The sequence below is a fragment of the Lycium ferocissimum genome, chromosome 6 (genome assembly GCF_029784015.1).
Source record: "Lycium ferocissimum isolate CSIRO_LF1 chromosome 6, AGI_CSIRO_Lferr_CH_V1, whole genome shotgun sequence".
In the NCBI taxonomy this organism is placed as follows: Eukaryota; Viridiplantae; Streptophyta; class Magnoliopsida; order Solanales; family Solanaceae; genus Lycium; species Lycium ferocissimum.
The window spans coordinates 16,242,943-16,262,818 of NC_081347.1; the positions used below are offsets into that span (position 1 = coordinate 16,242,943).

General features: G+C 35.8%; 1 protein-coding gene across 1 annotated transcript; it reads right to left on the reverse strand.

Annotated features, from left to right (window-relative positions):
- LOC132059424 (stress enhanced protein 2, chloroplastic) lies at positions 1-2,363 on the reverse strand. The gene is made up of 2 exons (XM_059452049.1): positions 1,940-2,363; positions 1-460 (listed from the first exon to the last, which is right to left on the reverse strand). Exons 1-2 carry the CDS (start codon positions 2,267-2,269, stop codon positions 191-193), a joined length of 600 nt encoding a protein of 199 aa, XP_059308032.1. The 5' UTR covers positions 2,270-2,363; the 3' UTR covers positions 1-190.
- Positions 2,364-19,876: the final 17,513 nt, after the last annotated feature.

The following is a 19,876-nucleotide window of genomic DNA, read 5'->3' on the forward strand; positions in this document are numbered from 1 at the left end:
CTAGAAGTAGTGCATTTTTTTAGAATCCAGCACGGATACGACAACATTTTTGGAGAGTTCGGGCAACATAGCAAGACACTAATTAACTAAGGTCCTAATCACATATTGTACTTCAAACCCTTTGATAAAATAAGCTACTTATAACACTTTCTTTTTTCAATATTTATACTTGTCGTTCGATATTTGAGGTCTAGATATCGTCAGTCCAATCGCTAAGCTCGTTTTCATAGAACAAGCCATCGACGATTTGATCGATTAATGAATCGATGAAGGTGTTACAACCAATGGTGAAGATTCTGCCAACTCTGCTACGAGAACTTGAAGTCCAAGCAAAAATGGCAGCACAAGCTACAGCAGCAATAGAAACACCAGCAGCTTCAGCTATTCCTTGAAAATCAGTCTTTCTGAATACTGAATTTCCAGTCACAACTTCCATGGACACTGTTGCTGCAAATACAATCTGAAGCACATAGACAAGTACTTAACTTAGAAATGTCAAGGAATTTGTACTATCAGTGCAATTGAACTGGTTATTGTGGGTTATTACTCTATCTTTAATTTCAAGTTACCATATCAAGCTTGATATGAAAAGTTATATGTTGTAAAGCAGCTTAACTTCACACTGTAATTATTCTTTATTTTGTCTGTGCACATAATGTGAACTCCTCTTTTTCTTTTTTACTACGTGGTATTTGGTATCGAGCCAGCTTTGAGGCCTGACTAATTTGGATTCGCGTTGAAAGGACCCATTTTTTAGAATAGAGAATACTCCGTTCCCAAGACTCTCGACACGTCTGCTTCCCCACCCCAAACTTCGGTGGTTAGAGTAAACTCTTAATTATATTAGTGATGCGATAAGTCTGTTGAAAATATATGATTATTTATTTCCATTCATCAGGATGACTTTCAAATTTTAGACTTGAATTAGACAATACTTCTCATTTCGAAATATTTGGTGTTCTTTTGGCTATAATTTGATGTCGGTTTGCTATGGATCTAATAAATTTTCATGAGATAGAAAGATCTGTTAGCTTACATCTTAGTACTTAGTCAAGTTTCAAGAGTGAATCACCTTGTTTAGCTAAACAGGTTGAGGGGAAATTGCAGTAACAAAGAGTTTACTGCTCTTTCTTTTTTTTTTTATAAAGAGGTTATCGTCTTTTACCAACAGTTTGAAAGATACCGTATTAACCACCACACAAAAGCTTTTCGACTATCAAGATTCAAGTCCTCTAATTTTGGAGTGTCTTCTGGCACTTGTAGTCTTTTTATCAATTTCTAATAAAAGGAAAAGTATTCAAGCAATATATATATATAATCTACAAACTTTTGTAAATTTTATAAGAACTTATTTCTTGTACTAGGGAATCATACTTCTCCTCGCAGGTGTTCGAGAGTCAAACTTTTAAATAAAAACTAAAATCTTTAAGCAGTTTGATTCATAAATATTTTTCACTTTATTTAAGTATTTTTGAAATTAGAGCTGAAGATGGAATGGTGTGAAATTGAAAACTCGCATTTTATTTAAACATATGATTCCAAACTAGATTATGAGTTCCTTTTTCAAATTTGGAAAAGTATTGATATTTCTCGATTAATTAATAATTAATTTTAAAAGGCGTATAAAAAAATTATGAAAAAGCTAAATTCTCGTATTAGACTAACTCAATATTTTAAAATTAAAATTTATATATTTAAAAACTACACAAAAAGTATATACTTCTAAGTGACAACTTTTCTTTAAAAAAAAATACATCTTAAAATATTAGTTAAAGTTCAATACGATTTAAATCTCGAGAAACGAAAAATATCATATAAATTGATATCACATAACTTAATATCATTTGACTCTGAAGAAGGAAAAAATATCACATAACATGGAAGGAGAGTATAAGACTAGTAATATAACCAGGAAAAAAGTGACGAAGTAACTAATTACCATGGCAAGTCGACCAGATATAATCTCAAAATCCTGACTCTTCTTAGAACTCTCAATATACTCCGACAACGTTGCGAAAAATGGAGAAACCTCATCATCTTCACCATTAAACCCGTTTTTAGTCTTGATTACTCCAACAGGATCCGAACCAAATGACCTTAAAGTAGTCAACCTAGGTTGTAACATTATTTTTCCATTATTATTGTTCTCCTGCCCTCTAGGTTCTGATGATGACATGACTCTCAGCTTCTGAACCGGGGTAAAAACCGCCGGTTCAGTCTTCTGAGTCTGTGGTTTAATAAGCTCACAAAAAACCGGTCTTAAGGCCATTTGGAGAAACAAGAAAGAAAGAAAGAGAAAAACAAGCAAAGAGATGATTCCTTAAAATTGGGAACGAGATAGAGAGAGAGAGCATTTTGAGAGGGCGTTATTCTGGATGGAATATTGGGGAGAGTTTTTTAAATCAAATCAAATGGTCCTTTTACTTTGAGGGTCATCTATTTTTCATCCTTTTTCTTTTAAATTTGTAATAATTCAGCACTTCTAGTCCCACTAATAGAATATTGAACAAGCCACAAGACAAAAGAAAATGTCATATTGTCATGTTAAGAGTGAAAAATGAGCTAATAGAGATGGTTTTCTTGTCTAGTAAATTTTTTTCTTCGGTCTGTGGAAATTTTAGATAAACAAATACTTTTTTAGTAAGGAAAATATACTGCAATTAGGGGGAAATTGAACTATTAAAGAAGAATGGATCACAATCGTCATTTAACTTTGTCAAGTAGAAGACATTATAGTTATTTATCGGTTTTGAATGTTGTTGGTTTGGTTTTATCGGTTATCGACTAATGATCAGCTAAAAGTTGTTCACAAAATTCGATTATTGGTTTAACCGATATGGATTGCCAGCTTATATTTTTTAAACGCCTACAATGGAATATAAAAGGGAACCTATGATACTGCAAGATATAGTTATATGTAGATGCAAGATCTGTGTCCTCAAAATTCGAAGTAATTGACAACATATGGAAGAAAGCAACTGAAACCAAATCAAAAGAAGAACCTTAACACATAATTAAATGATACGCTTGGGAGTTTCATCAGTTGGACTAAACGTGCTTAACTTTTACAAACTTAAATGACATATATGCTCAGGGTAATATAATACGGACAAAAACAGACATATCCTAAACTTAAGAGAACATTTTGATTAAAGACTCATTTTAGGGGTACGGGTTAGTTATTGGTGGTGATTGTGAATAGTCCACGTCTAAGAAAAGGGATGTCTGGTGTAAGGTGTAGTATAGTTATTGGGTGGAGAGAAAAAGAGAAGACGTGGATGTTGAATTGGTCGTTAACATGACTTTCAAAGTAGCAAGGTGAGTAATGACGACTAAGAATTGAATGGAGAAATGAGTAATGATAAATTTTATTTTTTTATTTTTTTATTTTGACACTTCAACTAAATATTATTCTTATTAAACAACTAAACTTGTTCTCAAGTGTATCTATCAAATACAATCCGACTTACATAGCATATATGGTGAAGAACCACCACTTAAACCAATCAAATAACAAAATTGGAAAATGAGAAATCAAAATTGAAAACTAAAACTGAAAAATAGAAACTGAAAACTAAAACTGGAAAATAAGAAATCAAAACTAGAACCTAAAACTGAAAATAAAAACTTAAAATGAAAAGTAAAAACTGAAAACCAAAATTGGAAAATAAAAATTGGAAAATCAAAAACTGAAAAATAAGAAACCAAAACTGAAAAATAAAAACCAAAATTGAAAATAAAGAAACCAAATCCGGAATATTAGAAACCAAAACTAGAAAATAAGAAATCAAAACTGGATTGGTTTAAGTAGTGGTTCTTCATCATATATGCTATGTAAGTCGGATTGTGTTTGATAGACACACTTGAGGCCAAATTCAGGGGTTCAATAGGAATAACACTTAGTTGAGGTGCCAAAATGGAAAAAAGGGGCAAGTTTAGGGATCCGCATATGCATTAAGCCTAAATTATTGGTTGGATAATACAGCATCAACAACTTAAATGACCCAAAAAGTGAGATTGGGTACCAAAATAACACATTAATTTTTTTTTTACCAAAGTACCCTTTACGCACTAAATTAGTGCGCAAAAGGGGTTCACTAAATGACCCACCATCTTCCCCACCCCGATCGGTCCCCCCCCCCCCACACACACGCTCTTTTTATTTATTTTTTATTTTTTAAAAAAAGCGTAATTAATGACCAAAAACCGAGGTCGCACATTCAAAAAATACCATTTTCGTGTTATTTTTTAACCCAAAAGTCAATATTCTTGGTATACTCAAGTCGAACAAGTTTCAAAGCTTGATTTCGAATAAAAGCGCGTAGAACTCGATTTCAAAAACTCAAAAGCAACCTTTAATCTAGGTATTTTACTATGAATTTTATATTATATTGTTAAATATATTATTATCCTAAGCATGATTAATGTTAAATAGCTGCGGATTTCGAAAAAAAAATATTACGCAAAAAAAAAAAAAAAAAAAAAAACTCAATAGGGGGCTGTCTATTGCGATCAGCCCTTTTCTTCGTTTTGTTTTTAAAAAAAAGTTGTTAATTGTTTGATTAGCTTATTATTAATTATTTGTTAATGATATATTAATATTTAATTATTTGTTAATTGTTTGATTAGCTAATTGTTAATTATTTGATAATGACATGTTAATCTTTATTTTTTTGTTAATGAATTGTTAATTGTTTGATTATAGGAAAATATACTAATCTCCTAATAATATCTTTATTTGTTAATTTAGTTATTTGTTAAATTGTTTAATCCATGTTAATTATTAATGTGCTAATTAGTTATCTAATTTTATGTGTTAATCTAATTTTATTTGCTAATTAGTTATGTAATTTATGTGTTAATGTGCTAATTAGTGGTCTAATTAATTATCAATTGTTAATTAGAAATAGTTAAACCTTAATATCCTTAATATTATATTTGTTAGTTAATTGTAGTTAATCCTTAGTTTAAGATTAAAAATATTATTAATATAATATTAGTTAGTTAATTGTAGTTAGTATAATAATTAATTAAAAATTATTAATTCATAAATTTAGATAGTTAATATAATTTCCCGTTAAAGGATTATTTAGTTAGTATAATTTTTCGATAAAGGATTACATAATTAATATTACATGTTAATGATCAATTAAAAGTTATTAATACTGATACGACGCCTCCATGGATCCCAACTCTCTTCATCCGGGGCCCTTCGATGCATCAGTACTCTATTTACAGGGAAATCATAGATCTCAGCTATTATGGAATATGGGGAGATACATTCTAGTACGTTGTTCCGTCCCCATAGGATAGAACATACGTGGGATCATGTGGGGCCTCGGCCCCCATATCATCGCATATTAGATATAGTTTATCAGGCAGTATCTACCATTAAATCGCTGTTGGTCAGGTATAGCATGATAATTGATAAGGCTCTTGTGACGGCCATGATTGAGTGATGACGACCGGAGACCCATACATTTCATCTCCCTACTGGTGAAGCCACTATCACGCTTGAGGAAGTGGAGGTCATATATGGTCTACGGGTAGATGGACGCCCATTATAGATTGAGGAGCATCAGCAGCCCAGATGGTATCAGCAGGAGTTTACTAGGCTCACTGGTTTCGTGCCGGAGGAGGGTGATTTCTGCGGATAGACTCGGGTGTCGTTGGTTTCCCTTTGTACTCACCTGCGCCTCGTAGACATCCAACATCCTATTACAGAGGACACACCTCCTCAGGTGGATGTCGATTGTCGTGCTTGTCTGTATTTACTCATCAGATTTGGGGGCATCTTGTTCCCGAACACATTGGGTTGCCATGTGAGTTTACGATACTTGCTATATATGGACGATCTGGGCGAGTTAGAATGTTATAGTTGGGGAGTTGCTGTTCTGGATTACCTGTATCGATCATTATGTCGAGCGTTTGGAAGTCGGTGGATTTCACGCGCTCCTCCAGATAATATATTTAAAAGTGTGTAATTTCATTCTAAATATAGCTTTTTGAAACGACGACTAATAAAATATTTTTTTTAATAACCATTTCAGATAGAGGTATGGTCTAGGATGAGGCCTTTTCAGCCCATAGCTGCGCACCCTCAGCCTGACTTCATTGCTGAGGGCATGCCCTACGCGAGAAGATGGACGGGAGGCGTAATCCGAGATGTGGATACGCACCACAGACTTCTTCCGTTCAGGGATCAGCTAGATCGCATGAAGAAGGTGGTGGGGATCGCCTTAGGCCTAGGGTTGCTCTAAAGGCTCCCACACGTGGGACCTAAGTAAGGAGGTGGATGGAGATTGTGTATATGTAAATAAATTGTACATTTTATGTTAATATTATATTTTTACTGGTATTATTTTCCTAATGATAATTAGTTATCTTAGTCTTTATTATCGTTTATTAATAACTCGTGTGACGTCCTAAATTAATTATGAAAAAAATCTCGACATATTCGAAATAAAGTAATGCCTTGACTAAATAATAAAAAGCTTAAATCAAAACCTTATAAAATAAAATGCTTAAACCTAAAGATTACAAGTTTCCAAACAAACAAAACTTACTTTGACGCACTTTACAACCCCTAAAACAACGATCCAAACGTTTAGGTATACTTGATATATTGAGCCTACATTATTATTCGCAGAAAAAGATATCAGGTTCTATATAAAATATTGATATTCCAGCGTGTTAAAACATGATTAATCTTTGGTCAAAGTATGAAAAAAATGTGAAATTTCAAAACTTTGAAGTTGCACAAGTGTGGGTCATTTAGTGAAACCCCTTTGCGCACTAATTTAGTGCGCAATAGGACTTAACTGTAAAGTTATAGTTTAGTCCTATTGCGCACTAAGGATACTTTGGTAAAAAAAAAATGCATTATTTTGATACCCAAACCCACTTTTTGGGTCATTTAAGTTGCGGATTCGGGGTATGCATATGCATGGTGGGACCTAATGAAGGTTATGTGAGAGCAATATTCAAAATTCAAAAGTTTGGAGGCTACAGGTTTAAATTGGTGGGAGAGTTACGGATTGGGCTCCTCTCAATTTCCGTTCTCTCCATTTTTCTCAAGTTCTACCCAAGATTAGGGACACATGACATAGGTTAGATTTAATGGCTAAGATTTAATTGACTAAAAAAAGCCTTAACCATGGTTTAGATAATTCATAACTTGTCCATAAATAAATGGGAAAAGGGTCAAAAATATCCCTCTACTTTGTTTTAATGACTAAAAATATCATCCGAACATATTTTGGTTCATTTATGCCCCTGCCGTTATGAAAGTTAACAAATATACCCTTCATTTGATAAAAATCCCCAAATTGATTAAAATAACCCGATTTTATACAAAATAACCCATTTTCCTATTTTACCTGCCCCAACCCACCTCCTAAAATAACTCATTCTTCCTTCTCTCTCATATTTTCCCCTACAACTCTCAAGCTGTCGATTCCATCAATTATATCAAGTTTAAGAAGTGACTTTTGAAACCAGAAAACATTTTAAATTTCATCTTTGTCAAACATCTATAGTTTATAAACCTGTTATTCATTATTTGAATAGAAATTATGTTCAAGCTCTTCCGTTAGAAAGGAAAGCAAAGAAAGACAGAAACAATTGACTTTCATTTCGGAAACAACCACACATACTTTTAAATAGTTAGTACTGCAGAGCAACCAACTAAGCAGATAAATAGAGCACTAACTTATCACTAACCTATGACCTGAAGTAATGGCTAAAAGATCGTTGACCCCATTACCTAACTAATTTCAACATAATTAGGACTCCTGACATGACTTAACTGAAATATAAAAATTGTAGCTATAAACATGCACTAACTTTTGAATTAGTCAACAGCTAAAGAGAAAGTAAGTCTCAATTGATGGGCTTGATAGCCGGAGGAGAAAATATGAGAGAGAAGGAAGAATAGGTTGTTTTAGAAGGTGGGTTGTGGCTGGTAAAATAGGAGAATGGATTATTTTTTATGAAATCGAGTTGTTGTAATCAATTTGGGAATTTCCGTTAAATGAAGGGTATATTTGTTAACTTTCGTAACGGCAGGGGCATAAATAATCCAAAATTAGTTCGGAGGATATTTTTAGTCATTAAAACAAAGTAGAGGGATATTTTTTACCCTTTTCCCTAAATAAATATACTAATTTTTTTTTTCTCTCTGTTCCTATTTTTTTTCCCACAGCCGTATTAGTCTTCTTCCAATTTTACTTGAATTAATAGCTTACAATTTATCTTCCATTTATTTTTAGTTAATCATTTGATTTCATTTTTTCTTTAGAACTTTCTCTTTAAAATTAGATATCGCAAGGATACGACACTTCAATATTTTTAATAACTAGGTGCCTTAATTATAAGAAAACTATAATTGCCTTATTCACATATATTCTTATTAAATCTATGATTAACGTTTTTGTAATAATTCATCACTAACTTTAGCAACACATACTTTATCAACCTTGTTGCTACACAATTAGCTCAACCTAATAAAATTTGTGAAAATGTCATGAAACTTGCCCCTCTTTCAGCCTTCATACAGTGGCATTTTCATGTTGTGGAAGAAGTGATATATATTTCTAGAAGCACTATAGCATTGGTTAATGTTTATGGAGCGTAAACTATCTATGTCATAATTTTATTGAACTGGGTTTTCTCAGGTGAACCAGTTCATGAATATAAGAGTTCAGTAAAATTTGAAGAAGACTGATATGGTTGTGGGGGGAAAAAATAGGAAGAGAGAGAAAAGTTTAAATATATTTATTTGTGGACAAGTTATTAATTATCTAAATCATGGTTAGGACATTGTTTTAGTCAATTAAATCTTAACTATTAATTTTAACCTATACCATGTGTCCCTAATTTAAGGGGTCAAGTGGTTATTTGATCCTTTACAAAAGATCTTTTTCTTGTGGAACTCTACAATTTTTTTTTTAAAAAGTTTATGACCCTTGTGGGACCTGCATATTCAAAAGTGATTTCCAAGTCAGCATTTGTGATTGCCTTGCAAAATAGAAGGGCCTTATTGAAATTAAAAGATGGTTAAAAGAAATTTGGGAAAAAATAATTGTACATATTTGGAAACAGCTGGTTCTTTTCCCTCCATCTGATCAAGCTTCTCAAACAAGATGGTGTGAAAAAATAGATGTCTTGTGTCACGACCCAACCCCGTAGGCCGTGACTAGTGCCCGAGCTGGACACTCGTATACGTACCTGTTAGATATAGTCAACCCGAAACTAAACACAATATGGAAGCTTGCAAAGATAAGACGTTATCTCAAAACGTCACATTTATATATCAAGGTAACCTGTCTCCTGAGGAGTCACAACCAATCAAACATGACATAATACGCAAGCCGACAAGGCTGCCGCTACATACGGGAACATTCCAAAATATATACGCAAGCCGACAAGGCTGCCACTACATACAACATCCCAAAATACATACGCAAGCCGACAAGGCTGCCACTACGTACGGGAACATTCCAAAATAAGTCATATTGACACAGTTGAACAACATCTATATACAACTCACACATATGTCTACGTACCTCAAGAGTATCAATAGTGAAATATGACGGACGGGCCCCGCCGTACCCCCGGATAAACATAAATATACATCACCGTATCCGTACCAAAAGTCTAGGCTCCGAACAATGGAGCACTCCAAGACAACCGAGTAGAAGCCCTAAGTCGAGGATCACCAAATCGAGTATCTATACTGCGCGGTATGAAACACAAGACCAAAGAAAAAGGGGGTCGACGAGATATGTACCGAGTATATAAAGCATGAAACATAATAAGGAAGATCATAAATCGAAGTAGAGATTCCGGAGGCAAGTATGACAATCAAGGAATCACTGTACCTGTGCCTTATGAGATGAAAATCATGCATAGCTATATCATATACAATATCCGGCCCATTATGGACTCGGTGAATAAGTCGAATACATGTGTACCATGCCTGGCCCATCATGGGACTCGGTGCCATCATCACATCATCATATTATCATATCATCATATCATCATATATATATATATCGTACCTGGCCCTCTAGTGAGGGACTTGGTGAACAATGCAGTGAAAATGTGCACGAATACATACCCGGTCCGGGACTCGGTGAAAGATACAATAACAGTATGCACGAGCAGAGTAGTGAGCAACCATATGCAAACTAAATCATCATCTGAGACTCAATAGAATAAGTAGAATAAACTAACACTCGAGTATCAAAGGCGATAGTCATGTTTAGTACCCTTTGAATGTCACTATGGACTATATCAAATAGAGCCTCAGGAATCATAGACACGTATCAAGATACATGAAATAGCTTATGGAAGTCAAGGACATTAGCCATCCTAGTGTCTATAAGAATAGGAGCTTATACATTCGTCGTTGTTCGTTTCATATAAATCATGCCAAAAGAAAGAAAGGATAGCTTTACATACCTTTAACGCTTATTCGTGACACAATACGTATACGCTGCCCGAAGTGTCTCAACCTATATTAAAACGTTAAGAATTATAGTTAAGCTACGGAAAGGTTTAAAACGTATTTCGACGTTAGTAGCTTACTTCTAGAAAATTGGGCGGCATTTCCCCTATATTGTTCATTTCCCTCACATTCAAGCCAACTATGAAACGACCAAATCAACATCAACAACCACACGTTCAATTACTATATCAAGACTAGCCAAGACAAGATTCAAGAATACTCCGAACAGCCCGCATAACATTCCAACCAGCCCACACATTACAACATTCAATAATCGTTAACATAACGGCTACGACATATTCAAGTTACTCTTAATAATCTATAGCCACAACACTTCATCGAAACAACCTTACAATAGTCCAACAATTACAACAACACAATGCATAATCTTACTACACCTAGTCCTCCAACTCAACAAGAACAACAACACAACCAGAACCATATCCTTCTCAAATACAATACAACCATAATCTTAATTATCAAATTCCTTCACTTTCATCATATAGTCAATGATAACAATAACGACAACATTAATCGAAATTAATCCACCATTCTTTAGATTAGAACAGCCCCAACATGGCCCAACAGAATCTTAACATTAACATATACAATTCCTTCACTTTTAACACATAATCCATAACAATAATAACAACAACAACAATCAACCTACTCTAATTTAAGCAACTACAATTCTGTCCATTTCAACACCAACACTAATCATGCAATTTTCTTACTTCCAATTCCACTTAATACAAATTAATCTCTTCATTACAACATCATTAACTCCAATTTTATGACAAAAGAAGAAACCTTACCTCAAATTTAATTTGAACAGACCTACAATAGCTTGCACAATTCGCACCACTTCATCTTCTTCAATTTAAATCCCTAACCTTGCTGCTCCCTTTAGTACTTAGAACACCTTAGGAATTTACTTCTTTTACCATAAAAAACATGGGTTGATCAAGGGCTGCCATGGCCGTGAGCTTGGCAGCCATGGCTATTGTGATCTTCTCTCCAAATCAAGGGGAAGTTAGTGATTTAATGGTGTTGAAAAAAAAAAGGGCTGGCCGTGCTTGGTGAAGCTGCCATGGCCGTGGCTCTCTCTACTTCACTTGGTGAAGATGAGAGCTTCTCTCTCTAAATTCAACTTTGTGGATGAAATAAATGAATAATGAGTCATCCATTAGCTATTTATGTTACACCTTGGAAAATTTCGCGTTATCAAGACTGTGGATGGCTTAGTATGAGCTCAGGGGAGAGCAGAGTTACACAAGGATTATGGATGAAGATTTTATCTGAGCATAAGAACATATATATGACATTTGGAGAGTGTTTGGAGTAAATCGGTTAACATGATCACTCGATGATAGCCCTCGAAACCATGAGTTAAGGTGGGGCCCACATGTCGGGATTTTGTAAAGGATATATTATAAGTGATACAAGTAGTACATGGAAAGTTGAGCAAGTCCTAAGAAGGAACCATAAGCCAAATATGGACATAAGCCCTCCAAAAGGACGATTTAAGGAAACGTTTTCGGGTGATCTAAATTGGAGGGGCAAAAACGGCATTATAAGTTTGGAATTTGGAAAAACACCAAGAATAAAAGTTGTAGATAATTGAAAGATATTTCTAACCATAGGTCATGGGCCCTCAAACGATGTCGGAATCAAGAGTTATGGCCATTTTAAGAGCAAGACCCCAAGCCGCCAAATGGTTCCGGGCCCCACATGAATAAGTCGGTGGAACCGACCTAGGGGATATAAATACCCCATCAGCCCATTTTTTTTCAGAATATTAACATTCCAAAGAGTCCTAGAAGCCTCTCAAAACATCTCCCAAATATTATAGTCCGATAAATCAAGAATTTGATAAGATTACGCCAAACTAGTCCGTGAAAGGCGATTGTTCTTGCTTCTACTTAACCTTGGTATTGGAAAAGGTTGATGTGGCTGAGTTTTTTTCAAGCATAAGGTATGTTGTTCATCCCATCTTTTATGTTGAGTTTATTTGAAGGTCTAGCAAGCCTTAAAAACAAAACTAGTCATGGAGAAAATGTCGTAGAATGTTGTATTGTAGTTGTTGTGTTTATGGGCTGTTTTGGACGTGTTGTGGCCGTGTGGATGGACTGATTTACGCATATAAAAATGGTATCTAACATGGTTGGCGTATTGATGAGATTATACTCCCTGATTGGGATGGAAGAAAGTGCATATTGTTGTTGTATGTTGAAAAACGTCGTGTGGGACGTTTATGGAATATGTTGGTATGAATAATAGCGTTGTTGATGTTGGTATTATTGTTGTTGTTGATTGCTTGCTGAATTGTAATTTTGGGCTAGGCATATAAACGGGGGAGATCTTTGCCCGATTTTCGGCAGAATATAGAATAGTTTGATTTGAACTTTGGTACAAGTGTGCAATAAAGAGTCTAACGTTAGTGTGAATCCTTTTAAGTGTAGGATTACGAGCTTGGACGAATAAGCGTAGCTAATAAGAGGTGGAACGAGTATGTAAAGCTTACCCTTTCTTTCTTTTGGCATGTCTTAGAGGTAAGTAAGATATGATATGATACGAGCCTTTGGGTAACTCTATTCTTACGATCCGAGCATGTTCACGATTCTTATTCACTTCGAGGTTAGCATTCCTAATATAGTCGAGCTATGGTCCTGAGTCTTTTATATGTTTGGATAATGAATGATGCATAAAGAGTTTTATTCCTAAGGTGTTCCATAATGTATAATGCCCGTAACTTTCCTATATGGTCTCGGATTGCTATGATATGTTTGTAGAGAATTCTATAATGAATAATGCCCGTAACTTTCATAGGCGGGCTCGGATTGGCTTGATACATGTTTATGATCCCTGAGACGTTATGTGACATATTTCGTAATGATATTTCAAGAGTCCTAAGTGTGACTATCGTTTGATACTCGAGCGTTGATTTGTCTACTTATCTATCGAGTCTGAAATGATGATTTATATGCATATGGTTTCTCACTACTCTGCTCGTGCGGGTCGTTATTACTTCTTTCATCGCGTCCGGGCCGGCATGTATTCGTACAACTCCATTTGCATTATTCACCGCGTCCCTCACTAGAGGGCTGGGCACGTTATATGTATATGATGATATGATATGATGATATGATGATGATGATACGATGATATGGGGGAGGCGGCCGGATGGCATATGATGACTTCATTCACCGCGTCCCTCACTAGAGGGCCGGGGCACGTTATATGTACATGTATATGATGATTTTATTTACCGAGTCCCTCGGCTAGAGGTCGGGACACGTTATACATGCATATGTACATGATGATTAATTACTTATGTCCCTCGGTCCGATAATGGTCCGGATATGATTTTGATACGCATGATTTATGTTTCAGAGGCAAGCCTTATGATTTTTATGCTCCTTATTTCAGTATGATTCTCGTTTTTGTATTTCATGCTTTACATGTGTCACACCCCAGTCCTGATGGGGCATGATGGGCACCCGACCCTTACTTAGAGTCGAGCGAACCAGCTCGGCTCTCGTTATACTCATAGTCTCATTGGGCCCTCAAGTCATAGAATGAAATGCGTGATGAAAGTTTTTCAGAAAAACATTCTTTCCGTCTTTATCAAATCAAGTAAGATCTGTGATCATATGAAATCTGTAAAGTAATGCATGATAATCCTTCGGCTTACAGGGCCGCTTGCAAGACTGGCATACTATATGTACTACGTACGCAAAGTCTCTAACATAAATCATTATACCATGACATGGATACTCCGACTCGGCAACGCTCCGAAAAGAAATGGAGCTCGCCAATCCGATTTGAACATCTTACAGCCATATCCTCTACTCGCCGTATACACACACGTGGCATGAAACGCGGCGTCCGCGAAGGGGACGTCGCACGAATAATGTACCGAGTATGTAAGGCATAAATAATATCATAATATAGATATGAAAAGTAACAATGAGTAAGAGAGATAACACAAACATCCGGATGCCTCATAAGGCGGATGTCATGCATGCTTAGCCTTTTTTTAAAAACATTTCATACATATACATAGTAACATGTCCGGCCATGAAGGCTCGGTGTGAAAGTAACATGCCCCGGCCATTTAAGGCTCGGTGTGATATATAAGAAGAATAGTATGCCCGGCCATTTAAGGCTCGGTGTTATCATCGTTAACTCCGTACCGTGCCTCCCGCGTCCGGGCAATATCATAACATGCCCACCGCGGTGGTGTGCACATCTACGTGCTCCGCCCGGCCGACTATAGCGCGGCGCGGTGTGAGAAAATACATACATATATATAAAGCATGCATAAGAGCCCAATTAAAAGCCACAATCGATCGGAGTGACGTAAGGTCGGTAACCTCCGATTATATTATGGAATAATCATCATCACTTTGTCTCACCCAAGGAACAATTATTATAAGGTGAGACCAACAACAATGAATAAAGTTAAGAAAAGTCAAAAGATAGCTCGATATTCTCGTATCGTCATTGAAATCATAAGTTTGGAACCTTTGAACATAAAATCGTTCTCATGATAGTCATCATAATAATATATAGCTCGAGTACATGGAAATCTCTGAATAAAATTATCTCATAACAACATGAAATCCGCATGCCTTGGAGCTTGGATAAGTAAATCCCTCATGATCATCATCATGGTTACCATATAAGAAATTATTCAATTCTACCATCATAGAAACTTTAAAAGTCATTTAATCTCTAACATTCTTGGAAATGAGAGTTTTCATGGAATTCAAGCATAGTTTGGTAAGAAAAGAATCATGCCTTTGGGAGCTCAATAACATCATAAGGATCGCGAGATTCGTGGATTCTAGCATTTGCGGAAACAATGATATTATGGTACGACACAAAGGTTTATAACAAAAGGATCATGCCTTTAGAAAGAAGGGGACTAGCCTTAACATACCTGAAAGATAATTTCTCGACTTCCAACTTATTTCATGTCGTGCAATTCGCTGAAGATTATTCGTAGCCTCGTAATCTACATATACAACCATTCATACTATTATTAGAATCATCATCATACGCTCGTCTCGAAACTTTAATGAAAGTCCTTTTAGATTCTGTCGAAATTCGGGCAACATTTCCCCTGTTTATGTGCCTAGCCCGAAATTCCAATTCAACAACCAACAACATCAACAACAATACCAATAGTAATAACATCATTTCCAACACCAACATGTGCCATAAAACAGCCCACACACTGTTTCTAAATTTCCCAATCAACCATCTTGGAATACGACTAATTAATAACTTTATTTCCGTAAGGAAGTCGAAATTAATACTGACAACATCAATAACAACATCTCCAACATCCTACAAGATAATTATATGTATTTTCATCCAAATTTCTCTTCAACCCTCAATCCATAATCCAACAACATCAACACAACAACTATAATCTTTATTCTTTCAAATATTCCTTAATCAAACTTGATAAAGAGAGGGATTTGATGATTCATACCTTGTTTTTATGAAGGTAGTAAAATCTTCATCATTTTCTTGTCCCCAAGATAACTCCAACACCAAATGAAATTATAATCGCGTCTACGCGTTGCCCGGATCTCGATTGGTACTTCGTTACTTGAAATTTCACTCAAAATCCTCAATTTTTGTGATGTATATTGCTCCCTTGGCTGCTGAATTTTCTGGAAATTTTTGGAAGGTTTTTGGATGAAAAAGTGAGGTTTTAACCCTTTATATAGGGGCTGAGTCGGCGTCCATCGTAGCAACGGTACTGTAGCAGACCGTAGCGGTACTGTAGCGCATCAACGCGGGCGTTGCGCTTTGTTTCCGCTTCATCAGCTCAGCTTGTAACGTCTATGATTCTCTACTCGGATGTCCTATCAACGAGCGGTTTATTGCATTACAAACTAGACTCGACGAAATTCATTTTAGGCTTTTGAAACACCTTAAAACTCTATATATACTATAAGATACGCGCCTCCAAAGTTGACTAAAAATTCGCCCAAAGATTTCCCAAATTTTCGTCGAACTTATTTCTCTTCAATTTATTCCGCCTCGAAATATTCCGAAACTCTCCATACATGGTATTTGTCACTCATTATACTAAAAATGGTCATGTTCTCGTGTTCCAAAATACTCTTTCCCGATTACGACTTACGAGATCGTAATTCATCCTTTTACTTCGTTGTTACGTACTTTCCATGGCTTGTACCTTCTCAAGCGTCATGGGACGTCTCCGACACTCCCTTACTACAGTGATGTACGTGTCATGCTCATGTTTTGAAAGTGCGGGGTGTAACAACATGCTCAGTACATATTCCGTACTGACCCCCTTTCTTCGGGGGGCTGCGTTTCATGCCACGCAGGTGTATACAGATGAGTCGAGGGTATTAGTAGAAGATGTTCCAGCTGGATTGGCGAGCTCCATTTTCTCCCGGAGTGTTGCCGAGTCAGAGTATCTATGTTATGGTATCTTGGGTTATGTTAGAGACTTTTCATGCACGCAGTCACGTATATAACATGTCGACCTTTGTAAGCGGCTGCGCGTAAGCCGATGTATCATTATGCATTATGTTACGATTTCATATGATTACGGTTTTACTTGATTTGAGAAAACGAAAAGCATGTTGTTTTTTTTTAAAAGCTTCCATTATGCATTCATTTCATGATTTAAGAGTCCAGTAAGATTATGAGTATAACGAGAGTCAGCGGGTTCGCTCGGCCCTAAGTAAGGGTCGGGTGCCCATCATGCCCTATCAAATTGGGGTGTGACAAATTGGTATCAGAGCGAGGTTCGTCCTAGGGGTTGTCTGCAAAGTCATGTCCGGAGAGTCTGTTTATGGTGTGAAGCGCGCCACATTTATAAGCAGGAGGCTGCGGGCATCTAGGGTGGTTACTCTTCTTTTCACGAGATCGTGCCATAGAGCCAAGTCATAGGGAATGAGATTCCTTACACTAACCTTTGGTTTCGGCAGAAGAATGGCATCGACGGAAAAGTGACTAGCGATATTGGAAGTTACAAAGTACGCGAGTAAGCAAAGGTATGAAAGATACGGGTAAGATATTGAAGTACGATTGAAATACAAGTTGAAGATTAAAAGGGAAAGTAAACAAAAAAGTGTAACGGTGCGAGTTTGAGTTGGGCATACGAGGTATGTTCATCATTTTGTTGTTGATATTGGGAGCCCCGTGTGGCTATGATATGATATGATATATATATATATACATATGTTGGCCACGTGAGGCATTGTTGGTATTTCTGAAGTGCGGAGTTTTGAGATAGTAACAATTACGAGGAACTACGCAAAAAATTTCCTAGAAATAAAGAGAGAGAGATATATGTTTGTGATATGGCTTAAAGGTCGTGCCAATAGTAATGATAAGATTTGACTAAGTTGCGAGTACGGCTGACCTCGAGAAAAAAAAATTAATTGCGGAATCGGAAGTAATAGTATGATTAAGACAAGAGTACGGAGGAAAATAATTGTGATGAATCTGAATGTATTGATAAGACGAACTGTGAGATATTAAGGATAAAGTGGACCAGAAAGGGTAAAGGGTTAAGAAGTGTTACATTATAGGATTGATTACGAATAAGATATAATGAGGATTGTTATGAAAATAAGTAAAGCCTAGTGAGAAGGTGGCCAAAGCTATGGTGTGATCTATGTAGCTAGAGTATAAAGGCAAGTGTGAAACGGAAAAGTGAGCTATAGAACGAATAAGGAAGGCTTATCAATTTCTATAGGGGAAGTTTGGAATAAGGGTTATATAATAACGGAAATGATAGCGAGTGTAAGAAAAGAAAGGGTAATTGGAAGAAGGAAATAAGAAGAAAGCGAGATGACGGGGTCGTGATAGATGCGACACCGTGCTTAATGAGATACGAATACTATAAGTGATGGAGCTGTAGGGACCGGTTATAGAAAGGATGAGGAACGAGGTAAAATGAGAGCGGGGAATCAAAGGCGATAACCAAGTATTTATAAGTAACGACGATCGAGGTGTGTTCCACATCATTAAGGGGAATATAGGACGAGGGACGGAAAGTAGTCATATCCATGGAGTGAAAAGTGAATATTGAGGATTGAAAAAGGGCTAAAATAGTAATTGTGGAGTCGGAAGAGTAAGAGACCCTTTCTAATTAGGAGGGAGAGGTGTTATGAGAACGTTCCGAAATGCGGTAAGACTTCACTTACTCCAATTATGTGATGAAGGTCGTGCGGTGGTGGGCCTTCTCATGCAAGTATTAAAGCATCGTATTTCATCGAGTTCCCGAGGTTAAGCATCTTTGGAATGAGAGAAATTTTAGGATGGGTGACCACTTGGAAAGTGTACTAAAAGTCCTATAAAGTCGGACACGGGAGAACCAAAGGGGGGAAGCTAGAAGTGGCTAAGAAATTATAGTATACGAGTGGGCGGAAACCTTAAGAGGTCACATAGGACGAGGCATACTGAACCAGTGAAGAGAAAGAAGATGCATCACAGCTCTAGAAGCAGGGTAAGTTGAATAGCGTTTGGAAATAATTTGTGAGCATGATAGTAGCAATTATGTATGTATATAGGTAAGGTTGTTATACCCCGTTTAACACAGTTGAAGCGGAGTATAACATTTTGGAGATTCTATTTTGCTTTATTTTAGGAGTCGCCACCTAATTAATTTTAAGGTGAATTAGGGCACCTAATTTATTAACCGAAATGGCTTCTAACTTCTTACCTCGTTAATGGTCTACTTAATCGGTGTGATTCTAGGTAGAGGGTTCTATATTATCCTAAAGGGGAAGGGTTAGGCATCCTTTAAGATGGTTAACACGGTTATCCGGCCAAACTTAGATTTAATAAATTAAAGTTAAAGACGCAAATATAATATTCAAAAGTTAAGAAATGACTTGAAAATATTGATAAAATTTTTAAGGAAAATATAATAACATTGTTTAAAATAAGACTTAGAGAAAATAATAGTTCGCATAAAGACGTCTTTAAATACTATATAAGATAAAATTTATAAAGATAGTAAAAACTTTAAATGAGAATATATAATAATGCTATACAAGAATGAGATTTGCAAAAATAATATTTAAATTTTTATATAAGCAAAGGAAAAAGGCGAGTTTAGGCAATATTTTGATAAATATTTAAAACAACCCCCTTTATGTGATATTTAATTGATTTTACATTTAAGAGTACAAAGATATAAAAATAGCTAATGTGAGTCTTCTTAATCCCTTTTATTATTTCTCATTAAACATGCTTACTTAAAAATATGTGATTGATTTTAAAGAGTTAACTATAAGATATACTAGAGTTTATGCTTGTATATTAGTGGCTTAAAAATTTTAAAATAAAGGAAAATCATGATTG